Source organism: Somniosus microcephalus, chromosome 28 (assembly GCF_052327205.1).
Source record: "Somniosus microcephalus isolate GS21.2 chromosome 28, FLI_Smic_1.0, whole genome shotgun sequence".
Lineage (NCBI taxonomy): Eukaryota > Metazoa > Chordata > Chondrichthyes > Squaliformes > Somniosidae > Somniosus > Somniosus microcephalus.
In genome coordinates this window covers 48,824,534-48,838,323 of record NC_141014.1, presented here as the reverse complement: position 1 = coordinate 48,838,323, position 13,790 = coordinate 48,824,534, and the positions used below count along the sequence as shown (strand labels likewise).

The 13,790-nt window shown below is 50.4% G+C and overlaps 1 protein-coding gene across 1 annotated transcript; it reads left to right on the top strand.

Annotated features, from left to right (window-relative positions):
- The first annotated feature begins 2,357 nt into the window (after window positions 1-2,357).
- Window positions 2,358-4,306, top strand: LOC147099824 (ferritin heavy chain, oocyte isoform-like). Its single transcript, XM_085969396.1, has 3 exons — window positions 2,358-2,505; window positions 3,591-3,737; window positions 3,969-4,306. Exons 1-3 carry the CDS (start codon window positions 2,404-2,406, stop codon window positions 4,104-4,106), a joined length of 387 nt encoding a protein of 128 aa, XP_085825522.1. The 5' UTR covers window positions 2,358-2,403; the 3' UTR covers window positions 4,107-4,306.
- Window positions 4,307-13,790: the final 9,484 nt, after the last annotated feature.

Below are 13,790 nucleotides of genomic sequence, written 5' to 3'. Positions count from 1 at the left end.
GCCTGTTCCATCAATGTATAAACCCAATACCGGCAGCTCCTCCATAAATGTATTGATTGGTATTCAGGCCCATTGTGCAGTTCATACCAAATAGCAATCATCCTTTCCAAGTCCGACTGCATCTCCATTTGTGTCCTTCACCCCCAGGAATGGATTCATCCGTTGATGATGCTGCAGCTGCAACACGCCAGTGTTTACACGCTAATTTAGGAACTTAGCTGAGAACTGCAGCGGGTGCAATGAAATTGCCGTCTTCAGCCATTCCACGTTGATGTCTTTGCATCTCTCGGAGGCATTTCTGGGGTATCTGAGTCCCCACATTTCACACGACGATGAGCCGCAATTCTACGAGTCGGGATGGGTTTGCGTGCTGACGGGTTTGACGGCTTCATGTTTCAGACAAAACAAAGTCTTCAGCTCACTCGATGTGAAAAACTTTACAGGCGCCCGTGTTTTAAGAATTACATCGAATTTACAGCACAGAAACTGGCCATTCGGCCCGACTGCTCCGTGCCGGTGTTTATGCTCCACACGAGCCTCCTCCCGCCCTTCTTCATCTAATCCGATCAGCATATTTTCTATTCCCTTCTTTCCAAACTTCCCCTTAAATGCATCTCTGCTCTTCGCCTCAACTACTCCATGTGGTAGCGAGTTCCACATTCTCACCACTGAAGAAGTTGCTCCTGAATCCCCTGTTAGATTTATTAGTGACTATCTTATATTTATGGCCCTGAGTTCTGGACTCCCCCACAAGTGAAAGCATTTTCTTTCCATCTACCTTATCAAAACACCTTCATAATTTTAAAGACCTCCATTAGGTCACCCTTCAGCCTTCTTATTTCTAGAGAAAAGCGCCCCAGCTTGTTCAGTCATTCCTGATAGATATAACCTCTCAGTTCTGCTATCATCCTTGTAAATCAAATGTGCACCTTCTCCAGTGCCTCTATATCCTTTTTGTAATATTCTCCTTAGAGCAGAAAAGGCTAAGAGGAGATTTGATAGAGGTGTTTAAAATCATGAAGGGTTTCGAAAGAGTAAATAAAGAGAAACTGTTTCCAATGGCTGAAGGGTCGATAACCAGAGGACACAGATTTAAGATGATTAGCAAAAGAACCAGAGGCGACAGGAGGAAAAACGTTGTTACACAAGGAGTGGTTAGGATTGGGAATGCGCTGCCTGATGGGGCGGTGGATACAGATTCAATAGTGGCCTTCAAAAGGGAATTGGATAAATACTTGAAGTAGAAAAAATTCCAGGTTCCTGGGGAAAGAGCGGGGGAGTGGGACTAACTGGATTGCTCTTTGAACGAGCCGGGACAGACTCGATGGGCCGAATGGCCTCCTTCTGTGCTGCACTATTCTATGATTCTATGGAGACCAGAACCGTGCACCGTACTCCAAGTGTAGTCTAACCGAGGTTCTATACCAATTTAACATGTTGAACTCGGGTGCGGTTCGGCTGCAAGCACTCCCCGCACTGAGGTCAGAACGGCACTAATGGTAACTGTTTGCATCTCACAAAATCTATGAGGTCGACGTTCACCCCGCTCCGTGCCGATACATTTCCTACAGTCTGACTACAAAGAAGTACAGCCCTGGTAGCAGCTCCCCGAGTGACGGGCTAGAAAATACACCCCTGTTTTTCTGTGAGAAATTCCTGTCTTTACATCCGAAGGGATTGTGTGATGGGGAGAAATATTTAATGGAAAGTCAAGCCTCATGGGTCCCGGTTCTACAGAATCTGAAAATGTGAATGAATAATACTCTGGTGTAGGTTCCATAACACACAAAGGTGTTTCCAATCAATTTATTCCATTTTTTGAATATTAATTCATGGGATGTGGGCGTCGCTGTCAACGGCCAGAATTTCTCGCCCGGCGCGAATCTCCCTGGAGAAGGCGGTGGTGAGCCGCCTTCTTGAACCGCTGCAGTCCGAGCAGTGAAAGTACTCCCACAATGCTGTTAGGGAGGGAGTTCCAGGATTTTGACCCAGCGACGATGAAGGAACACCTTGAGCTTTAGAAAAGCAGCAAATTGTCATTTAATTCAAATGAGAGCATCAAACAACGAGAGACTTTCCGATTTGAAGAAGGTCAAGGAACCCAAAAGCAGTGACATCACCGAGACTGATCTCCCAAACCTGCCGGTTTTCCATAGCTCTGATTGGCTCTGGGTCTCCCCCCCTCCTCCCCCACACCCCCTCTCCTTTGTTAATTGGTGCCTGGATTCAGGAAAGATTCCTGATTGGCTCTCAGGGATTGTCAATCGTCATTGGTGATGTCATTCCTTGTTTGAATGCAGGCTGTCCCAGTAGTATAAATACAAGAGCTTGAGTTAGAAAGGGTTAGTTTTTGAACTTTCTAGGTGCTAGTGAGCAGTAATAGTATAACAGGAAATAGTGAAGATGGCCTCCCAAGTATGTCAGAACTACCACAAGGACTGTGAGGATGCTGTCAACAAGCAAATTAACATGGAGCTCTATTCCTCCTATGTTTATCTTTCCATGGTGAGTCTTGTATTCCTTGTTGCTGTATTCTTAAAAGCTGGACATTCTGTAGTTCCATGAACTGGCTTTCAACAATATTTCTCTTGACTTCCTTACCTGGGGAAGCAATGTTTGAGCAGTGAGTACTTCAGGGTGATCATGTTGAGTTAATGGCCTGCTCCTTGTAGCAGCTGCACTCTGTTGAGCAGCTTTAATATACAGAACTAGCTCAGCTGCTGCCTGAGTTTGTAACAGAAGAGCACAAACCTGGTCCAGTGACTGTTGGTGCTTGTTGACATGAGACAAAGTTCAGTTTCAGTGGGGTGACTGTAGTGAGTGACATGTTGGCAGGTCCTCACTAGCTTTCTCTTTAACTGGCAGTGAAGTTCTGGGAATCCTGGTGTTGAAGCCTTGTTCACTGCCTAGATCTCTTTGGCTACAAGGCACTTTGGGAGGTAGTCAATGAAGTCACCTGTTATGTGGGAAATGCAGCAGCCAATTTGTGCACAGTAAGCTTGCACAAACAATGAGACTCATCAGATCATCTGTTTTGGTTGAGGGATAAATATTGGCCTGGGAATCTGGAGAGAACTCCCCTGTTCTCTGAAGTAGTGCCTTGAGATCTTTCACATCCACCTGAGGACAGACAGGGCCTCTGTTTAACATCTCATCTGAATGACAGGAAATAGAGGAGGGACTACTTATCCAGCAGTAGAGTTTAGTTTGACTGGTCATGAAATATAATCCTGAACTGTAGTTTATAGTTTTTATTTGTTGGTTGACTGTTTCATCCTGGTTCTTGGGAGGAGAAGCTGGCCAACATGTTCAGATTAGTGAAGTGAATTGCATTTTGCTAGTTAACCAATGGTATCTTCAGGATCAAGGGAGAAGCCAGGGACAGGGTACTTGTTTGGATGATCAGCCATGATCTCACTAAACGTTGGAACAGGCTCAAGGGGCCGAATGGCCTACTACTGCTCCTATCTTCTATGGTTCTGTCTATTTTTGCAAGATTAAGAACTCACTAGCTAACTAGGGGTAAATATAATCTTGCATTGTATATGAAGATCTAGGTCTGATGAAGCTGTTTAAAATTCTCTCCACAGTCCTATTACTTTGACCGGGATGATGTTGCCCTGCGTCACTTTGCCGAGTTCCTCAAGGAGCAGTCACATGAGAAACACGAGGATGCTGAGAAATTGATGAAATTCCAGAATCGGCGTGGAGGCCGAATCATCTTGGAGGACATCAAGGTTGGATTCAATAAATGAGTGGCCTTCTGTTGGGATCCCCTTGTTTCTAAAGCAATTGGTTCCAATTTGATTCCATGGTTCTGGTGGCTTAATGCAGTAATTCTATATTCCTGTGACACATTGGTTCATGGTAACATGGAATTCTGGCTGCATTTCACCCCTGTTTTCCTTGTGCTGTCTTGTGTATTTTTGTTTAATTCATTGTAAGTGAACTGTGACTTTCCCCTTCAGAAACCAGAGCAGGATGAGTGGAGCAATGGTCTGGAGGCGATGCAGAGAGCTCTACAGATGGAGAAGAATGTCAACCAGAGTCTGCTGGATCTGCACAAACTCTCCACTGGGCACACCGACCCTCATGTAAGTTCTTAATGTGGGTTTTTGGGTGTGTTGGAGGTGGTGGAACCTTGCTGTCCTTGAGCCTATTCAATATTCCCCATGCCCAATTGCTTTGTGTTGGTGTCTCTCTCCTGGGTCCTTAAGTGGGTTGGGGAGAGGACTGGACAGTTGGCCTAATGTGGACATTGAGAATAAAGCTGTTGGTGTTCTTAGCATCTATTGTACAGGAATTACTGGTTCATTGGAGCAAATTTACATCATCTCAATTACACCACTTGACTATCCTCCAGTCCATGAGGATTAAAATCCCAACTCTAGATGAAGTGGGGGGAGCTTGGATGTTCCTTGATATCTGCTACTGGCTATAACTAGTTTCACTTTTTTTTTTTTCTTTCAGTTGTGTGACTTCCTGGAGACCCACTACTTGGATGAGCAAGTGAAGATGATCAAGAAGCTTGGAGATCACATCACCAACTTGAAGAGACTGGGAGCCCCTGAGAATGGCATGGGAGAGTACCTGTTTGACAAGCACACCCTGGGGGAGAGTGACTGAAGCTTATTGTGTTCAGTACTCGTGTTTTATATAATTGTGTGGGAGACCCTGTCCTTCAGGGAATGATGGGTTGTGTGACTTTGTACAAAGAGCTGTGAGACCTGGGCTCTTAATGTAATATCAACTGTCACTAACTGTAAATAAACTGTTCAACATTGGACTAGATTTTGTCTCCTTGTAAATTTGAGTGGTTGCTTATTTTCTGATAACATTTGGTTGTCTTCAGACAAGAGCTACGCTGGGCTGTGTCCTGAGATGGTGTGCGTTGGCGACGTATTTCTTCCACCAGCTGCACGGCCTCAATTACGCCACGCAGCTCCTGTTTGTGAAAGTGGGCGGCATGCGTGCCAGCTTGCGGGAGCTGCCTGTCTTCTACCAGGAACTGCTATGGGTTTGGAACTACGTCGCTTCCAGGCGGAGCTCTTCCCCCTCAGGAGCAGCGGCTCTCCTTCGGGAGCCGTTGCTCAGGAATCCGCACCTCCACGACCGTGGGTTCGGGTGGCTGGCGGAGCGCAGGGCTGTGCCTGGCAAGGTGACCAGAGTCGGGGATCTGCTCGATGGCGCCAGAGGAGCTGGCGTGGCGCCTGTCCTGGGCCAACGTCCGGCTCGCGGTCCAAGCCATTGAGTCGGTGAAAGTGGCACTGGGCCCCGGCTCCACTAGGTGTATCGAGGCGGCTTGAGCACATGGGGCGATACCGTCCAAGCTTGCCCCCGTTCAGACGGAGTTCCTAATCGGCGCCCGGCCCCGAAACTCCCCTCGGAAACCGGCTCCTCACAACTTGCGCCGTCTCGAGGAAAGACCCTCCGTGCCTTTTCATTCCGCGCGGAGGAGTTTCCTGTACGGGCTGCTCCTGCGCAGACACCACTTTGCTGTCTGCGTCTGCCGTCCGGACACGCCTTGGCGTGGCGTCTTGCTGACCGGCGGTGGCGGAGGTCCCCAATGGAGGGCTCTCTACGCGGGAGTCCTCCCTTGTTCCATCGGGGACTTGGCCTGGAGGGTGTTGCACGGAGCGGTCCCGTGCAATATGGTTTTAAATAGGTTCACGGACCCCCAGGCCGCCTGCATTTTTTGCGGCCTGGAGGAGTCCGTGTTTCACGTTTCCATAGAATGTGAGAGGTTGCAGCCCCTCTTTCATTACCTGAAGAGGCTGCTCCTCGATTTTTGGTTGCACTTCAGTCCCACGCTCCTGATCTACGGTCACCCTTGTGGGCCTGGCTAAAAAAGCCATCAATTGGTCCAGGGGGTCGTTCAGCCGGATTGCCTGCCTCTCTTCCGCGGCCATGTTCGCGCCCGGGTGGCCCTGGAGATGGAGCACGCGGTGTCCGCCGGCACGCTTGAGTATTTCCGCCACCGGTGGGCGCCGCGGGCACTGGAGTGCCTCGTTAACCCGGAAAACCAAATTTTAATTTGATTTAAGTTTTAGATGAACTTTTGTTAATTTACAGTCAAATTTGTTGTTGGTCCAAACTAAAAGAGTACACTGGGCTGTGTTTACACAGAATGTGAGGTGGCAGCCCTCCTTTCATTCATTATGTGAAAGGAGCTGCTCAATTTTGGGTTGCACTTCAGTCCCACGCTCCTGATCTTCGGTCACCCAGTGTGGAGGGAGCAGGCAGATGAGAGGACCTTCTCGGAGGACTGCTCCTGGGCCTTCCCAAAAAGGCCATTAACTGGTCCAAGCAGCGGGCGGTTGAGTGTTGTTCGGCCCGATTGCCTGCCTGTCTTCCGTGGCCATGTTTGCGCCTGGTTCTCCCTGGAGATGCAGCATGCTCGAGCCCTTCTGTGACGGGTAGGCTCCGCAGCGACTGGAATGCATCATCAACCCCAGCAACCAAATTTTAAGTTTCATTTGATGTTTTAAGTTGCAGACAATTTGTTTAAACACCCAATCTAGTCTAGTAGAATTGTCCTAATTCAAATCTGGGAGTTCCAACTGGCCTTTATGGGATACTTTTCTTGGTGAAGATCATTTCTGGTGGTGGGGAGGGGGTGAAGAACAATACTCTCTTCATGGAGTCCCATTGGCTTAGAACCACACTGCACTAGGTTCCTACGGCTAAAGCTGCCACTTCTAAGTCTAATGGAGAGTTGGAGAATGGAGCAAGGTAACTATAGGATAAACAATTAGAGACGTGGTCACAGTGTTAGAGCTTTATCTGAGTTTTGACCTTGGGTGAAAATCTGAGGTTATTCTCAACATACCTGTATCACATGAACACGTGTGTCAGTCCACTCGTCCCACTTTTCCTTACTTCATCTTTCATTCAATAGTGTTAGACCTTTGATGTGCTTTCTTAGCCTGTTCCTTCCTGTTGATCCCACAGTGTTGTGGTCCAATCAGGAACACAAGGTATCCATGGAACCCCAGCACCATCCTTCCCTGACCAGATTGAGGGAAACCTCAGTAATTCTCATCTCAGAATGATTTACTGGACTTCCTGTTCCACCAGAGAAGATTCACCAGTCTCCTCGCCTCTTTCCATTTGTACTTTCCTTCTCGACAGTCAAACATCAAGAGAGATTAATCACTAAAACAAATCTATAACAGATAGTCTCTTCACATCAGTGGGACAAAGTCTACACAACCAACACTACACACAGTGATTGCCAGCAACTGGGTCCAGGCAGCAGAGGGTCATTCGGCCGACTGACTGCCGCTCTTCCGTGGCCACGTTCGTGCCCGGGTGTCCTTGGAGATGGAGCACGCGGTGAACCCGGCACGCTCGAGGCCGCCTGCGACCGGTGGGCCCCGTGGGGACTGGAGTGATTCATCACCCAGCAACCAAATTTCAACTTAATTTGTTAAGTTTCACTTAATGTTTTGAGTTTAGTTAGTCTCTTTGTTTATGGGTTGCTCAAAAAGAGTACACACAGTGATTGCCTCTCTCTTCCTGCAATCCCCCCAATCCCGTCAGCTTAACTCAAACATCCTTTCCCCGGCGGATAGACCAGACTTACCCCAGTACATGTCAAATACATGGAATGTACTCGTGCAAAAGGTAATATTTAAAACATTACAAAAACACACATACACAGTTAACCATCATTTAAAGCTGGCATGAATCTAATAATGGGGGTGAGGCGGACCTACAAATACAAAGGGATCGGGATAGGTGGGTGGAAAATGGCATATAATGTGGGAAAATACAAAAGAATGAGACTAGGGAAAAGAAAGACTTGCATTTGTATAGCGCCTTTTACGACCACCGGACGTCTCAAAGCACTTTACAGCCAATGAAGTACTTTTTGAAGTGTAGTCACTGTTGTAATGTAGGAAGCATAGCAGCCAATTTGCACACAGCAAGCTCCCACAAACAACAATGTGATAATGACCAGATCATCTGTTTTTGTTATGTTGGTTGAGGGATTAATATTTAAAAGAAAGCACAATTTACACTTCATCTAGAGCCATCCTTTGTTTCTTAACCTGTCCCATTACCATCTCCCTTTGCCTTGAATATCTCTCAATGTCTCTTAATCTCTCCTGCCGTCCATCCTATCACAGACCGTCCCTTTTGTTCTTTCCTCCCCTCCCCCCTTTCCCAGCCTCTTCACTTGCTTAAGAATCTGTTCCATTTCCGGCTTTTTTCCAGTTCTGACGAAAGGTCATCGACCTGAAACGTTGACTCTGTTTCTCTCTTCACAGACGCTGCCTGACCTGCCGAGTGTCTCCGGCATTTTCTGTTTTTATTTGAGGGATAAATAGGACAACCCAGCCTATCCAATCTTTCCTCATAGCTAAAATTCTTCAGCCCAGGCAACATCCTCGTAAATCTCCTCTGTACCCTCTCCAGTGCAGTCACATCCTTCCTGTAATGTGGTGACCAGGACTGCACGCAGTACTCTAGCTGCGGCCTAACCAGTGTTTTATACATTTCAAGCATAACCTCCCTGCTCTTATATTCTATGCCTCGGCTAATAAAGCAAGTATCCCGTGTGCCTTCTTAACCACCTTATCTACCTGTCCAGCTACCTTCAGGGATCTGTGGACATGCACTCCAAGGTCCCTCTGATCTTCTGCACTTCTGTGTCCTACCCTTGTGTATTCCCTTGCCTTGTTAGCCCTCCACAAATGCATGACCTCACACTTCTCCAGATCGAATTCCTTTTGCCACTGTTCTGCCCACCTGACCAGTCCATTGATATCTTCCTGCAGTCTTCAGCTTTCTTCATTATCAACCACACAGCCAATTTTTGTATCATCTGCAACCTTCTTAATCATACTTCTTACATTCAAGTCTAAATCATTGATATATACCACAAAAAGCAAAGGACCCAGTACTGAGCCCTGCGGAACCCCACTGGAAACAGCCTTCCAGTCACGAAAACACCCTTCGACCATTACCCTTTGTTTCCTGCCTCTGAGCCAATTCTGGATCCAACTTGCCACTTTGCCTTGGATATCATGGGCTTTTACTATTGTGACCAGTCTGCCTTGCAGGACCTTATCAAAAGCCTTGCTAAAATCCATATAGATTACATCAAATGCACTACCCTCATCGACCCTCCTCAAAAAATTCAATCAAGTTAGTCAGACATGACCTTCCCTTAACATATCCATGCTGACTGTCCCTGATTAATCCGTGTCTTTCTAAATGAAGATTTATCCTGTCGCTCGGAAATGTTTCCAATAATATTCCCAACACTGAGGTTAGGCTGACTGACCTGTAATTATTCAGTCTATCCCATTCTCCATTTTTAAACTTCTTCTTCTCCTTCGGCAGTCCCTCCGAACCGAGGATGACTTGCTTCCACATTTAAAACGAGTTCTCAGGTGACTGATGAGTCCAATGCAGGACCTGCAGTCTCTGTCACAGGTGAGGCAGACGGTGGTTGAAGGGGGCGGGTGGGTGGGGTGCTTGGGTTGACGTGCGCTCCTTGCGCTGCCTGCGCTTAGCTTCCGCTTGCTCCTGGCGAAGAGACTCGATGTGTTCGGCGCCTTCCCGGATTCTTCTACTCCACTTTGTGCGGTCTTGGGCCAGGGATTCCCAGGTGTCGGTGGGGGATGTTACACTTTTTCAAGGAGGCTTTGAGGGTGTCCTTGATGCATTTCCTCTGCCCACCTGGGGCTCTCTTGCCGTGCCGGAGCTCCGAGTAGAGCGCTTGTTTTGGGAGTCTCGTATCGGGCATGCGGACAATGTGACCCGTCCATCGGAGCTGATCGAGCGTTGTCAAAGCTTCGATGCCGGTGATGTTGGCCTGAGCGCGATCACTGACGTTGGAGTGTCTATCCTGCCAATGGATTTGCAGGATCTTGCGGAGGCAGCGTCGGTGGTACCTCTCCAGTGCTTTGAGGTGCTTGCTGTACATGGTCCCTTTTTAAACAATGGTACCACGTTAGCAGTCCTCCAGTCCTCTGGCACCACACCTGAAGCCAGAGAAGATTGGAAAATGATGGTCAGAGCCTCTGCTATTTCACACGCACTTTCCATTCGCCTGACCCGCTTTGCAGACTCACTGATCTGGTTGGATGTTGCCTCAAACCCACAGATACCTGAAAATGACCAACCCACTGAACCACGCAGAACTATTAAAAAGACACTGACTCGCAAACAACGGAGGATTCAATTAACCTGGGCAAGGTGGCCCTCAACTGGTCCAGGCAGAGCGCAGTCGATGGTGGGGAGTGGTGTTCGCTCTGGCTGCCCGCCTCTCTTCCGTGGCTACAACCAATGCCTGGGTGTCCCTGAAGAGGGAGCACGCAGTGTCTGACGGTTCCCTTTGAGGCTTTCCCTAACCGGTGGGCACCAGAGGGACTGGAGTGCAGAGTGGATCCAGGGAACTCAATTATAATTTAAAAGGTTTTTATTTTAGTTTTGTCATAATTTGGAACTTATTGTTTGTGCCCCTTTAAAAAGGGGGTAACTTATGGTTTAAATGTTTCTGATTGATGATTTAATCGTCCCAATGGATTAGCCGAAAGATAAGCCTGTGATTCCAGATATTCAAACTGTGTTTGAGGAAAGTCAGGGCGATTGGGATCCTTATTTGTTTTCTATAAATTTAAATGCCCCAGCTGCTGTGGATGGATTTCAACTCACGTCCCATTAATCAAAGCCTCTGGATTACTAGTTCAGTAAATTTACCACTAGGCTACTGTTCCCTTCCCTTGGGGTCCTTATTGCCTTGTCAGCCAATGACACTCATTTTTCAAAGTTCTGATTGGCTCTGGGAGTCATCTCCCCCTCCTCCCTTTACTTGATCCTCTTTTTGTGAAAACATAAATTTAGACAACTAAAAACTGTAAATAAACCATTAAAACTTCAAATAAACCTTAAGAATCAAATTAAAATTTGGTTTTCCAACCCAATTGTGCACTCCAGTCCCCGCGGCACCCACCGGTCAGGAAAGTGATCGAGCGCGCCGGCGGACACCGCGTGCTCCATCTCCAGGGTCACCCGGGCGCGAACATGGCCACGGAAGAGAGGGAGGCAATCCGGCCGGACGACCCCCTCGACCGCCCGCTGCCTGGACCAATTAATGGCTTTCTTTGCCAGGCCCAGGAGCAGACCCACGAGGAGGTCCTCCAAACCGCCCGCTCCCCTCCGCACCGGGTGACCATAGATCAAGAGCGTGGGGCTGAAGTGCAACCAAAACTTGAGGAGCAGCCCCTTCAAATAATGGAAGAGGGGCTGCAACCTCTCACACTCAATATACATATGAAATACGGACTCCTCCAGACCGCAGAACAAACATGCGGTCCGGGAGTCCGTGAACCTACTTAAATAACTATTGCACGGGACTGCCCTGTGCAACACCCTCCCGGCCAAGTCCCCAATAGAACAAGGGAGGACTCCCGCATAGAGAGCCCCCCATTGGGGACCTCCGCCTCCGTCGGAAGGTAAAACGGCACGCCACGGTGTGTCCGGACGGCAGGCGAAGATGGCAAAGTGGAAGGTGTGCAGGAGCAGCCCGTACAGGAAACCCCTCCGTGCAGAATGAAAAGGCACGGAGGGTATTTCCTCGAGACGGCTCAAGTTGTGAGGCGCCGGCTCCCGAGGGGGGGTTCGGGGCTGGGCGCCGACAAGGAATTCCGTCTGAACGGGGGAAAGCTCAGACGGGATCGCCCCACAGGCCTGAGCCACCTCGATACGCCTCGTGGTGCCGGGGCGCACTTTCGCCTTTATCGACTCGATGGCATCGGCCGCGAGCTGGACGTTGACCCAAGACATGCGCCTCGCCAACTCCTCCGGTGCCATCCAGCCCGCTCCTCCGCCATCGAGCAGGTCCCCGACTCGAGACACCTTGCCAGCCACAGCTCTGCGCTCCGCCAGCCACCCGAACCTGCGGACGTGGAGGTGCGGATTCCTGAACAGTGGCTCCCGAAGGACAGCCACCATTCCTGTCGGGGGAGAGCTGCGCCTGGAAGCGACCTGATTCCAAGCCCATAGCAGTTCCTGGTAGAAGACAGGCAGCTCTCGCAGGCTGGCACGCGTGCCACCCACATTCACAAACAGGAGCTGCGTGTCATAATTGAGGCCGCGCAGCTGGCGGAAGAAATACGTCGCCAGCGCACACCATCTTGGAGGAATCTCAACGTACAGGTATCTCTGCAGCGTCTGAAGACGGAAAGTCGCAGCCTGGGTGTGAAGGCACACCAGCGCCTGACCGCCCTGCCTAAGCGGGAGACTCAGAACCGCGGCAGAGACCCAGTGCATCCTGTTGTGCCAGAAGAAGTCGATGAGCTTCTTCTGTATCTTGGTGACAAACGCAGGGATCAGAGTAACCAACCGGTACCACAACATGGCGGCCACCAGTTGGTTTATGACCAATGCCCGACCCCTGTAGGACAACACTCGGAGCAATCCTGTCCAGCGTCCTAAGCGAGTGGCGACTTTGGCCTCCAACTCGTGCCAGTTCGCCGGCCAGGCGTCCTCGGCCGGGCTGAGGTAGACTCCCAAGTAGAGGAGGTGCGTAGTGCTCCAGGCGAAGGGCCTGAACTCCTCCGGCAGGGAGTCCACCCGCCACTGACCCACCAGGAGTCCGGAACATTTCCCCCAGTTGATCCTGGCGGAGGATGTGTCCGAGTAAATCTGCTGGCATTCCCGCATCCTCCGCAAGTCAACGGGATCCGTGACCATGAGGAGCACGTCATCGGCGTAAGCCGAGAGGACCACCTCCACGCCCGGCCCTTGCAGAGCCAGTCCCGCCAACCTCTTCCGCAAGAAGCGCAGGAAAGGCTCTACGCAAATGGCATATAACTGGCCGGACATGGGGCATCCCTCACGCACCCCCCTCCCGAAGCAAAGGGGCGCCGTCAAGGACCCGTTAACTTTAATCAGACACTCCGCGGCAGCGTACAGAAGTCGGATCCGGGCGACAAAATGCGTCCCGAACCCGAATGCGCGCAGAGTCCTGAAAAGATACTCGTGATCCACCCTGTCGAACGCCTTCTCCTGATCCAGGGAAAGGAAGGCAACCGACAGACCAGCCCTCTGGGAATGGTGGACCAGGTCCCGGACCAGATGGATGTTATCATGGATAGACCGGCCCGGGACCGTGTAGGACTGGTCGGGGTGGATCATGTGGGCCAGCACGGTGCCAAGGCGAGCAGACATGGCCCTGGCAAAAATTTTGTAATCCGTGCTGAGGAGGGAGACCGGGCGCCAGTTCTTAAGGAGGTGGAGATCGCCCTTCTTTGGCAGCAGGACAATCATCGCCCTGCACCAAGAGAGGGGCATCTCCCCGGTCGCCAAACTTTCCCCCAGGACCCGCGCGTAGTCGCCCCCCAAGACGTCCCAGAACGCCCTGTGGAACTCCACGGTCAGCCCGTCCAGCCCCGGGGACTTCCCCCTAGAGAGCTAGCGGAGGGCGCCGGTCAGCTCCTCCAGACTCAGAGGAGCGTCCAATTTTTCGGCGCCCTCCAGGCCGACCTTCGGCAGGTCCTCCCACAAAACTCTGCGCGCATCCTCGCTGGACGGATCCGGTGAGAACAGAGCCCCGTAATAGGCGCGGGTCTCCGCGCGGATTCCCTCCAGATCCGAGACCAGAGATCCATCGTCGGCCAGCAGCTCCAAGAGCTGCTTAGGGACCCCCCATCTTTTTTCCAGCGAGTAGAAGAAGGGGGAGCCGCGGTCCAGGTCCCGCAGGAACTGGATCCGCGACCTCACGTACGCGCCTCGGGACCCGACGAGCTGCAGGTCCTTCAGCGCGCCCTTCTTCT

Excerpts from the sequence above, each read along its gene's own strand:
- LOC147099824 (XM_085969396.1), top strand. The coding sequence starts at position 2,404 with ATGGCCTCCCAAGTATGTCAGAACTACCACAAGGACTGTGAGGATGCT. Across the intron at positions 2,506-3,590 it reads CCTATGTTTATCTTTCCATG|TCCTATTACTTTGACCGGGA; the intron begins GTGAGTCTTGTA and ends TTCTCTCCACAG. Across the intron at positions 3,738-3,968 it reads TCATCTTGGAGGACATCAAG|AAACCAGAGCAGGATGAGTG; the intron begins GTTGGATTCAAT and ends TTTCCCCTTCAG.